Source organism: Boleophthalmus pectinirostris, unplaced genomic scaffold (assembly GCF_026225935.1).
Source record: "Boleophthalmus pectinirostris isolate CB_2022bp ecotype Guang Dong unplaced genomic scaffold, ASM2622593v1 HiC_scaffold_2825, whole genome shotgun sequence".
NCBI lineage: Eukaryota > Metazoa > Chordata > Actinopteri > Gobiiformes > Gobiidae > Boleophthalmus > Boleophthalmus pectinirostris.
This window is the reverse complement of record NW_026571290.1, coordinates 1,129,493-1,141,491: the sequence shown is the minus strand read 5'-3', so window position 1 is coordinate 1,141,491 and position 11,999 is coordinate 1,129,493. Positions and strand designations below refer to the sequence as shown.

Here is an 11,999-nt window from a genome sequence, read left to right as displayed (position 1 = left end):
TACACATAGACCCATACACACATTACAGTACACATATAGACCCATACACACATTACAGTACACATATACACACATACACATAGACCCATACACACATTACAGTACACATAAACACACATACACATAGACCCATACACACAATACAGTACACATATACACACATAGACCCATACACACATTACAGTACACATATACACACATACATATAGACCCATACACACATTACAGTACACATATACACACATACACACATTACAGTACACATAAACACACATACACATAGACCCATACACACAATACAGTACACATATAGACCCATACACACATTACGGTACACATATACACACATTACAGTACACATATTCACACATACACATAGACTCATACACACATTACAGTACACATATAGACCCATACACACATTACAGTACACATATAGACCCATACACACATTACAGTACACATATACACACATACACACATTACAGTACACATATACACACATACACACATTACAGTACACATATAGACCCATACACACATCACACACTGTAGGAGGGGACCCAGGTCCTCATGTGACAGACCTGAACAATTTACACACAGTAAATGATACACACATTATAAACACATAATATTATACATATTTACTACTACTACTACTACTACTACTACTACTACTACTACACTCCCTCCTCCTCTTGCTGGTTGTACTTCGCAGTATCATGTTGCAGTTACACACAGTACTGCATCTGTTCAGGTGAATATCGTGTGGCGGAAAAGTATCAATTATTCAAAACGCGGCGCTCCCAAAGAACAAATACACCACAGTACTACAAGGAGTACTACGAGTACTACAGCAAGTACTACAACAAGTACTACGAATACTACAGCAAGTACTACAAAGAGTACTACAACAAGTACTACAACGAGTACTACAACGAGTACTACAACAAGTACTACAAAGAGTACTACAACAAGTACTACAACAAGTACTACAACGAGTACTACAGCAAGTACTACAACAAGTACTACAACGAGTACTACAATGAGTACTACAACGAGTACTACAACGAGTAATACAATGAGCACTACAATGAGTACTACAACGAGTACTACAAAAAGTACTACAGAAAGTACTACAACAAGTACTACAACGAGTACTACAACAAGTACTACAACAAGTACTAGAACGAGTACTACAATGAGTACTACAAAGAGTACTACAACAAATACTACAATGAGTACTACAACGAGTAACTTGAGTCTGATCCTTCGCCCAGACTCCAGATCCATCGACAGATCGTGGTGTAACTCGCCCAACGTCGCCTCCATGTCCCAGTGAATCTGTTTTACTCCACGAAGCTCCAACAATCTGAAGAGAACAGTTTAGAGAACAGTGTGGAGAACAGTTTAGAGAACAGTTTAGAGAACAGTCTGGAGAACAGTCTGGAGAACAGTTCTGGAGAACAGTTTAGAGAACAGTTTAGGAGAACAGTCTGGAGAACAGTCTGGAGAACAGTTTAGAGAACAGTCTGGAGAACAGTGGAGAACAGTCTGGAGAACAGTCTGGAGAACAGTCTGGAGAACAGTTTAGAGAACAGTCTGGGGAACAGTTTAGAGAACAGTCTGGAGAACAGTTTAGAGAACAGTGTGGAGAACAGTTTAGAGAACAGTCTGGAGAACAGTTTAGAGAACAGTCTGGAGAACAGTTTAGAGAACAGTCTGGAGAACAGTTTAGAGAACAGTCTGGAGAACAGTTTAGAGAACAGTCTGGAGAACAGTTTAGAGAACAGTGTGGAGAAGAACAGTTGGAGAAACAGTGGAGAACAGTCTGGAGAAAGTCTGGAGAACAGTCTGGAGAACAGTTTAGAGAACAGTCTGGAGAACAGTTTAGAGAACAGTCTGGAGAACAGTTTAGAGAACAGTGTGGAGAACAGTTTAGAGAACAGTCTGGAGAACAGTTTAGAGAACAGTCTGGAGAACAGTCTGGAGTTGGAGAACAGTTTAGAGAACAGTCTGGAGAACAGTTTAGAGAACAGTGTGGAGAACAGTTTAGAGAACAGTGTGGAGAACAGTTTAGAGAACAGTGGAGAACAGTTTAGAGAACAGTGTGGAGAACAGTTTAGAGAACAGTGTGGAGAACAGTTTAGAGAACAGTCTGGAGAACAGTTTAGAGAACAGTCTGGAGAACAGTTTAGAGAACAGTCTGGAGAACAGTTTGAGAACAGTGGGAGAACATTTAGAGAACAGTTGGAGAACAGTTTAGAGAACAGTCTGGAGAACAGTTTAGAGAACAGAACAGTCTGGAGAACAGTCTGGAGAACAGTCTGGAGACAGTTTAGAGAACAGTCTGAGAACAGTCTGGAACAGTGGAGAGTTTACAGAAACAGTTTAGAGAACAGTCTGCGGAACAGTGGAGAACAGTGTGGAGAACAGTCTGGAGAACAGTCTGAGAACAGTCTGGAAACAGTCTGGAGAACAGTTAGAGAACAGTAGAACAGTGGAGAGAACAGTCTGGGGAACAGTGTGGAGAACAGTCTGGAGAGTTTAGAGAACAGTCTGGAGACAGTGGAGACAGTCTGGAGAACAGTCTGGAGAACAGTTGGAAACAGTTGGAGAACAGTCTGGAGAGTTTAGAGAACAGTCTGGAGAACAGTCTGGAGAGTTTAGAGAACAGTCTGGAGAACAGTCTGGAGAACAGTTTAGAGAAACAGTCTGGAGAACAGTCTGGAGAACAGTTTAGAGAACAGTCTGGAGAACAGTCTGGAGAACAGTCTGGAGAACAGTCTGGAGAACAGTCTGGAGAACAGTCTGGAGAGTTTAGAGAACAGTCTGGAGAACAGTCTGGAGAACAGTCTGGAGAACAGTTTAGAGAACAGTCTGGAGAACAGTCTGGAGAGTTTAGAGAACAGTCTGGAGAACAGTCTGGAGAGAGAACAGTCTTAGAGAACAGTCTGGAGAACAGTCTGGAGAACAGTCTGGAGAGTTTAGAGAACAGTCTGGAGAACAGTCTGGAGAACAGTTTAGAGAACAGTCTGGAGAACAGTCTGGAGAACAGTCTGGAGAACAGTCTGGAGAACAGTCTGGAGAACAGTCTGGAGAGTTTAGAGAACAGTTTGGAGAACAGTTTAGAGAACAGTCTGGAGAACAGTCTGGAGAACAGTCTGGAGAACAGTTTAGAGAACAGTGTGGAGAACAGTGGAGAACAGTTTAGAGAACAGTCTGGAGAACAGTTGGAGAACAGTCTGGAGAACAGTCTGAGAGTCTGGAGAGTTTAGAGAACAGTCTGGAGAAAGTCTGGAACAGTTTAGAGAACAGTCTGGAGAACAGTCTGGAGAGTTTAGAGAACAGTGTGGAGAACAGTCTGGAGAACAGTTTAGAGAACAGTCTGGAGAACAGTCTGGAGAACAGTTGAGAACAGTCTGGAGAGTTTAGAGAACAGTCAGTGGAGAACAGTTTAGAGCAGTCAGAGAGACAGTCTGGAGAAGAGAACAGTCTGGAGAACAGTCTGGAGAACAGTTTAGAGAACAGTCTGGAGAACAGTCTGGAGAGTTTAGAGAACAGTCCATCAAGAGGAGCGGCTTCTTCACCAAAGTCGTACTAAAACATTTGGACAGATGTTTGAGCGTCGCGTTCCACAGAAACTCAGTTCAACGTCGATAAACAAAACCAGAGGGAACAGAAGGTGCACCGCTCATACTGCTGATTTTTGAGACAATGAAAGAGTTTTCAGTGCATTATACAGTCCAAAAAATAACGAAAGAGCCACCGATCGCAAACCCCTGATCTAGAGACGCATAATCTGCCTGAAATAAAAAAGAAATGAAATAAAATGAACAAAAACAGACTCAATCGTACCAGAGACGTTTGAAGTTTTCTGTCTGAAAAACGCAACAAACAAAACCGAGTCATTTTAAACTCTAAAGTCTGCAGCGCCTCAGAGGTCGACGAGTTTAGAACAACTTCTCTCTCTCAGTCCGTGTCGTTCGTTCAGTAGTTTTTCAAAATAAAAACGAAAATAAGAAAACTAAAAAAAAAAAAAAAAGTTTTAATTATGTATTTCTTATTATTCATGATTTGTCTCCAAAACCAAAATGAAAAAAGTAGAAAAAGATTCATTTTTTCAGTTTTCGTTTTTGTGTTTAAATGAAAAATGGAAAAAACAAAGAACGGACTGAACCAGGACTAAACCAGGACTAAACCAAGGACTAAACCAGACTAAACCAAAGACTAAACCAAGGACAGACTAAACCAAGGACTAAACCAGGACTAAACCAAAGACTAAACCAAGGACTAGACCAAGACTAAACCAGGACTAAACCAGGACTAAACCAAAGACTAAACCAAGGACTAGACCAAGACTAAACCAGGACTAAACCAGGACCAGGACCAGGGACCAGGGAGCGCTGCAAGACCACAGACCACACACAGGGATTAGACCAAGACCAGGACTAGGACTAAACCAGGACTAAACCAGGACTAAACCAAGGACTAGACCAAGACTAAACCAGGACTAAACCAAGGACTAAACCAAGGACTAGACCAAGACTAAACCAGGACTAAACCAGGACTAAACCAAGGACTAAACCAGGACTAAACCAGGACTAAACCAAGGACTAAACCAAGGACTAGACCAAGACTAAACCAGGACTAAACCAGGACTAAACCAAGGACTAAACCAAGGACTAGACCAAGACTAAACCAGGACTAAACCAGGACTAAACCAGGACTAAACCAAGGACTAAACCAAGGACTAGACCAAGACTAAACCAGGACTAAACCAGGACTAAACCTGGACTAAACCAGGATTAAACCAGGTCTGAACCAGGACCGACCCGGGTCTAAACTCCTGTAGGACTGTGGTTCTGTGGGCAGTGGGGGATTTGACCTGGAGACCCACATCTGTAACATCTGTCACAGCTGTCGCCATGACGACGGCAGCAGATTACACAGCACCGGATTTAAACCAGAACCAAACTGTTCTCCTCAGATGTTTCTCTAACAGGACCAGACCAGGACCAGACCAGGACAGGGACTGAGACCGGGACTGAAAATGGTTTAGTCCTGGTTCAGTCCTGGTCTAGTCCTTGTTTAGTCCTGGTCTAGTCCTGGTTTAGTCCTGGTTTAGTCCTTGTTTAGTTCTTGTTTAGTCCTGGTTCAGTCCTGGTTTAGACCTGGTCTAGTCCTTGGTTTAGTCCAGTTTTAGTCCTGGTTTAGTCCTTGTTTAGTCCTGGTTCAGTCCTGGTTTAGTCCTGGTTTAGTCCTGGTTTAGTCCTGGTTCAGTCCTGGTTCAGTCCTGGTTCAGTCCTGGTTTAGTCCTGGGTTTTCAGTCCTGGTTCAGTCCTGGTTCAGTCCTGGTTCAGTAGTCCTGGTTCAGTCCTGGTTTCAGTCCTGGTTCAGTCCTGGTTCAGTCTGGTTCAGTCCTGGTTCTGGTTCAGTTCTGGTTCAGTCCTGGTTCAGTCCTGGTTCAGTCCTTGGTTCAGTCCTGGTTCAGTCAGTCCTGGTTCAGTCTGGTTCAGTCCTGGTTCAGTTCTGGTTCAGTCAGTCCTGGTTCAGTTCTGGTTCAGTCAGTTCTGGTTCAGTTCTGGTTCAGTCCTGGTTCAGTCCTGTTTCAGTCCTGGTTTAGTTGGTTCAGTCCTGGTTCAGTCCTGGTTCAGTCCTGGTTCAGTCCTGGTTCAGTTCTGGTTCAGTCCTGGTTCAGTCCTGGTTCAGTCCTGGTTCAGTCCTGGTTTAGTCCTGGTTCAGTCTGGTTCAGTCTGGTTCTCCAGTCCGGTTTAGTCCTGGTTCAGTTCTGGTTCAGTTCTGGTTCAGTCCTGGTTCAGTCTTGGTTCAGTCCTGGTTTAGTCCTGGTTCAGTTCTGGTTCAGTTCTGGTTCAGTCCTGGTTCAGTCTTGGTTCAGTCCTGGTTTAGTCCTGGTTCAGTTCTGGTTCAGTTCTGGTTCAGTCCTGGTTCAGTCTTGGTTCAGTCCTGGTTTAGTCCTGGTTTAGTTCTGGTTCAGTTCTGGTTCAGTCCTGGTTCAGTCCTGGTTCAGTCCTGGTTTAGTCCTGGTTCAGTTCTGGTTCAGTTCTGGTTCAGTCCTGGTTCAGTCTTGGTTCAGTCCTGGTTTAGTCCTGGTTCAGTTCTGGTTCAGTTCTGGTTCAGTCCTGGTTCAGTTCTGGTTCAGTCCTGGTTTAGTCCTGGTTCAGTTCAGTTCTGGTTCAGTCCTGGTTCAGTCCTGGTTCAGTCCTGGTTCAGTCCTGGTTTAGTCCTGGTTCAGTCCTGGTTCAGTTCTGGTTCAGTGGTTCAGTCCTGGTTCAGTTCTGGTTCAGTCTGGTTCAGTTCTGGTTCAGTCCTGGTTCAGTCTGGTTCAGTCTGTTCAGTCTGGTTCAGTCTGGTTCAGTGTTGGTTCAGTCAGTCCTGGTTTAGTCCTGGTTCAGTTCTGGTTCAGTCTGGTTCAAGTCTGGTTCAGTCTTGGTCAGTCCTGGTTCAGTCCTGGTTCAGTCTGGTTCAGTCCTGGTTCAGTCTGGTTTCAGTCCTGGTTTAGTCCTGGTTCAGTCCTGGTTCAGTCCTGGTTCAGTCCTGGTTCAGTCTGGTTCAGTCTGGTTCAGTCTTGGTTCATCCTGGTTTAGTCCTGGTTCAGTCCTGGTTCAGTCCTGGTTTAGTCCTGGTTCAGTCCTGGTTCAGTCCTGGTTCAGTCCTGGTTCAGTCTTGGTTCAGTCCTGGTTCAGTCCTGGTTCAGTCTGGTTCAGTCCTGGTTTAGTCCTGGTTCAGTTCTGGTTCAGTTCTGGTTCAGTCCTGGTTCAGTCCTGGTTCAGTCCTGGTTCAGTCCTGGTTCAGTCCTGGTTCAGTTTAGTCCTGGTTCAGTCCTGGTTCAGTCTGGTTCAGTCCTGGTTCAGTCCTGGTTCAGTCTTGGTTCAGTCCTGGTTCAGTCCTGGTTCAGTCCTGGTTCAGTCCTGGTCAGTCAGTCTGGTTCAGTCCTGGTTTCAGTTCTGGTTCAGTCTGGTTCAGTCCTGGTTCAGTCCTGGTTCAGTCCTGGTTCAGTCCTGGTTCAGTCCTGGTTCAGTCCTGGTTCAGTTCTGGTTCAGTGTGTTCAGTCCTGGTTCAGTCCTGGTTCAGTGGTTCAGTCAGTGGTTCAGTTCTGGTTCAGTCCTGGTTTCAGTCCTGGTTCAGTCCTGGTTCAGTCCTGGTTCAGTCCTGGTTTAGTCCTGGTTCAGTTCTGGTTCAGTCCTGGTTCAGTCCTGGTTCAGTTTGGTTCAGTCAGTCCTGTTCAGTCCTGGTTCAGTCTTGGTTCAGTCCTGGTTTAGTCCTGGTTCAGTTCTGTGTGCAGTATAATCTTTTGGAGGAGGGGATCAGAAGTGGGTCAGTCTAAACCAGGCCACACGGATGAAGAGAGTCCATCTGCTGCTCCCCTCCAGACACAAGACCTGGTTTAGTCCTGGTTTAGTTCTAGTTTAGTTCTGGTTTAGTCCTGGTTTAGTCCTGGTTTAGTCCTTGGTTTAGGGCATCTGATACACAGGGATATACTAGTAGTGCAAACTCAGATGACATTGTGTGTACTTGTACTTGTACTTATGTGTATTTGTGTGTACTTGTATGTGTGTGTACTTGTGTGTACTTGTATGTGTACTTGTACTTGTGTGTACTTGTACTTGTGTGTACTTGTACTTGTGTGTACTTGTATGTGTGTGTACTTGTGTGTACTTGTACTTGTGTGTACTTGTACTTGTGTGTACTTGTGTGTACTTGTACTTGTGTGGTTTTACTGAACATTTCAGTGTTTATGTGTGTGAACTCTCAGTGTGGTGTGTGTGTAGGACAGTCGTCTGTGGTGTGTGTGTGTGTGTGTGTGTGTGTGTGTAGGACAGTCGTCTGTGGTGTGTGTGTGTGTGTGTGTGTGTGTGTGTGTGTGTGTAGGACAGTCGTCTGTGGTGTGTGTGTGTGTGTGTGTGTGTGTGTGTGTGTGTGTGTGTGTGTGTAGGACGGTCGTCTGTGGTGTGTGTGTGTGTGTAGGACGGTCGTCTGTGGTGTGTGTGTGTGTGTGTGTGTAGGACGTCGTCTGTGGTGTGTGTGTGTGTGTGTGTGTGTGTAGGACAGTCGTCTGTGGTGTGTGTGTGTGTGTGTGTGTAGGACAGTCGTCTGTGTGGTGTGTGTGTGTGTGTGTGTGTAGGACGGTCGTCTGTGTGTGTGTGTGTGTGTGTGTAGGACGGTCGTCTGTGGTGTGTGTGTGTGTGTGTGTGTAGGACAGTCGTCTGTGGTGTGTGTGTGTGTGTGTGTGTAGGACGGTCGTCTGTGGTGTGTGTGTGTGTGTGTAGGACGGTCGTCTGTGGTGTGTGTGTGTGTGTGTGTGTGTAGGACGGTCGTCTGTGGTGTGTGTGTGTGTGTGTGTGTGTGTGTGTGTGTGTAGGACAGTCGTCTGTGGTGTGTGTGTGTGTGTGTGTGTGTGTGTGTGTGTGTGTGTAGGACGGTCGTCTGTGGTGTGTGTGTGTGTGTGTAGGACGGTCGTCTGTGTGTGTGTGTGTGTGTGTGTAGGACACAGGTCGTCTGTGGTGTGTGTGTGTGTGTGTGTGTGTGTGTGTAGGACAGTCGTCTGTGGTGTGTGTGTGTGTGTGTGTGTGTGTGTAGGACGGTCGTCTGTGTGTGTGTGTGTGTGTAGGACGGTCGTCTGTGGTGTGTGTGTGTAGGACAGTCGTCTGTGGTGTGTGTGTGTGTGTGTGTGTGTGTAGGACAGTCGTCTGTGGTGTGTGTGTGTGTGTGTGTGTGTGTGTGTGTAGGACAGTCGTCTGTGGTGTGTGTGTGTGTGTGTGTGTGTGTGTGTGTGTGTGTGTGTGTAGGACGGTCGTCTGTGGTGTGTGTGTGTGTGTAGGACAGTCGTCTGTGGTGTGTGTGTGTGTGTGTGTGTGTGTAGGACGGTCGTCTGTGGTGTGTGTGTGTGTGTGTAGGACAGTCGTCTGTGGTGTGTGTGTGTGTGTGTGTAGGACGGTCGTCTGTGTGTGTGTGTGTGTGTGTGTGTAGGACAGTCGTCTGTGGTGTGTGTGTGTGTGTGTGTGTAGGACAGTCGTCTGTGTGTGTGTGTGTGTGTGTGTGTAGGACGGTCGTCTGTGTGTGTGTGTGTGTAGGACAGTCGTCTGTGGTGTGTGTGTGTGTGTGTGTGTGTAGGTCAGTCGTCGTCTGTGGTGTGTGTGTGTGTGTGTGGTCGGTCGTCTGTGGTGTGTGTGTGTGTGTGTGTGTGTGTGAGGACAGTCGTCTGTGGTGTGTGTGTGTGTGTGTGTGTGTAGGTCGGTCGTCTTGTGTGTGTGTGTGTGTGTGTGTGTGTGTGTGTGTGTGTGTAGGACAGTCGTCTGTGTGTGTGTGTGTGTGTGTGTGTGTGTGTGTGTGTGTGTGTAGGTCGGTCGTCTGTGGTGCAGAATCTGTCCTGTGTGAGAGGAAACACGAGTGCAGTGGAGCAGAGCCCTGAACATGTGATGGAGCAGGTCTGTGGGCAGAGGTTCTGTCTGTGGGCAGAGGTTCTGTGGGCAGAGGTTCTGTCTGTGGGCAGAGGTTCTGTCTGTGGGCAGAGGTTCTGTGGTCTGTGGGCAGAGGTTCTGTCTGTGGGCAGAGGTTCTGTCTGTGGGCAGAGGGTCTGTGGGCTGTCTGTGGGCAGAGGTTCTGTGGGCAGAGGTTCTGTCTGTGGGCAGAGGGTCTGTGGGCAGAGGTTCTGTGGGCAGAGGTTCTGTCTGTGGGCAGAGGTTCTGTCTGTGGGCAGAGGTTCTGTCTGTGGGCAGAGGTTCTGTCTGTGGGCAGAGGTTCTGTTGTGTTGCAGTCGCACATTTGGTCAGTGAGAATTCCAGTTTAGTTTGACTAAAGAAAGTACGATGACGACTACAACTAGATTCTGCCCCAGAAAGTATTTCAGAAGTATTTGTGTTTTGGACACATTCTCATTCAACTTTACGTAACGTCACAGAGACTAAACCTGTAAACACACTCATGATGAACTCAGACTGACAGAGACTCTGTTCTGTCCTCGTGTCGGTCGGTGTTGAGGTTTACAGACGAACACTGAACAGAAGAAGATCTGCATCTTCTACTGTTTTTGAAATAAAGAGTCAGGAGGAAAGAGACGATGAGAAGATCCTGAAGGAGAATAGAACCTTCACTGCTTTAATATAGAAACTGTTAGGAATAAAAATTTAATATTTTATTAATTTAATTTTCAGTGTTTTAGAAAGACACATATTTTTACAGCCGGAGCTTCTGTTCGTGCTGTTTCTTTCTTTACTTTCTCCTCTTTCATTCATTCACTCGCTCCTGTCGTCTTTTCTCGGTTCCTGTCGTCTTTTCTCGGTTCCTGTGGTTCTCATCCCTCTCTCCTGTCGTCTTTTCTCGGTTCCTGTGGTTCTCATCCCTCTCTCCTGTCGTCTTTTCTCGGTTCCTGTGGTTCTCATCCCTCTCTCCTGTCGTCTGTTGCAGGTCTGGTGTCTCGTTGTTCTTATATAAAGTATCATTATTCTTCAGCCACGATCCCCAAGAACCTGTCCTACAACATCACCAAGACCATCCGCCAGGACGAGTGGCACGCCCTGCGTAAGTCCACACCCAGTCCAGACCCGGTCCAGACCCGGTCCAGACCAGACCCAGGTCCAGGTTCGACCGGTCCTGGTTCCAGGTCCTCCAGGTCCGGTCCTGACCAGTCCAGGTCGGTCCTGGTTCCAGGGTCCTGGTTCCAGGTCCAGACCTGGGTCCAGGTCCAGACCGGTCCTCCAGGGTCCAGGTCCTGGTCCGGTCCTGGGTTCGGTCCAGGTTCGGTCCTGGTTCGGTCCTGGTCCGGTCTTGGTTCGGTCCTGGTTCGGTCCTGGTCCGGTCCTGGTTCGGTCCTGACCCGGTGTGTGTTGCAGATCTTCGGAGGATGACCGCGGGCTTCATGGGGATGGCGGTGGCCATCATTTTGTTTGGGTGGGTGGTCGGGGCCCTCGGGTGCTGCTGGGACCGAGGCCTGATGCAGTACGTGGCCGGACTCCTCTTCCTCATGGGAGGTACAGTCACCTTTCACCTCTGACCTTTCACCTCTGACCTTTCACCTCTGACCTTTCACCTCTGACCTTTCACCTCTGACACACCCTCTATCTCTTTTTTTCTTTCTTTCTTTTTTCTCTTTCTTTCCATTTTCCAGTGCCGTTTTCTTTGGTTCTTATTCTCCTTCTCGTGTGACTTTTTGGTTCTGATTCTTTTTCTCGTGTGACTTTGTGGTTCTGATTCTTTTTCTCGTGTGACTTTGTGGTTCTGATTCTCTTTCTCTCGTCGCTCTCTCCTCAGGGACCTTCTGCATCATCTCTCTGTGCACGTGTGTGGCCGGGATCAACTTCGAGCTGTCCCGTTTCCCGCGGTACCTGTACAGCCTCCCGGACGACATCGGCCACGGTTACGGCTGGTCCATGTTCTCGGCCTGGGGCGGTCTGGGCCTGACCCTCATCTCCGGGTTCTTCTGCACCCTGGCCCCGTCCGTGCAGCCCCTGCCCCGCTCCACCTGCCCCAAGAGCCGCCACGAGAACGGGACGGTGTGCTAAAGGCCCGCCGCCGGAACCACCGAGAACCCGCCGCCGGAACCACCGAGGACCCGCCGCCGGAAACACCTGGAAACTCTGAAAAACGAAACAGGAAACTCTGAAAAACGAAACAGGAAACTCTGAAAAACGAAACAGGAAACTCTGAAAAACGAAACAGGAAACTCTGAAAAACGAAACAGGAAACTCTGAAAAACGAAACAGGAAACTCTGAAAAACGAAACACAAAACTCAGAAATAAAACATAAAACTTTAACAAATTAAAAACATCCATCACAGGAACTAAAAACTCGTGTCGCCGCAGCCAAACGAACCGACGCCTGGAACAAAAACACACGAGTCTGAGCAGGAGGAAGAGGAAGAGGAGGGACAGTGATGAAGAGGAGGAGGAAGAGGACAGTGATGAAGAGGAGGGACAGTGATGAAGAGGAGGGACAGTGATGAAGAGGAGGGACAGTGATGAAGAGGAGGAGGGACAGT

The 11,999-nt window shown here is 47.3% G+C and overlaps 1 protein-coding gene across 1 annotated transcript in view; it reads left to right on the top strand.

The window, feature by feature from the left end:
* Window positions 1-11,522, top strand: part of tmem178bb (transmembrane protein 178Bb) — an 18,498-nt gene extending 6,976 nt beyond the window's left edge. Inside the window, exons 2-4 of the mRNA XM_055159907.1 lie at window positions 10,429-10,542; window positions 10,854-10,991; window positions 11,272-11,522. Coding sequence (XP_055015882.1) covers window positions 10,429-10,542; window positions 10,854-10,991; window positions 11,272-11,522 — 503 coding nt within the window. The remainder of the gene's footprint in view (window positions 1-10,428; window positions 10,543-10,853; window positions 10,992-11,271) is intronic.
* Window positions 11,523-11,999: the final 477 nt, after the last annotated feature.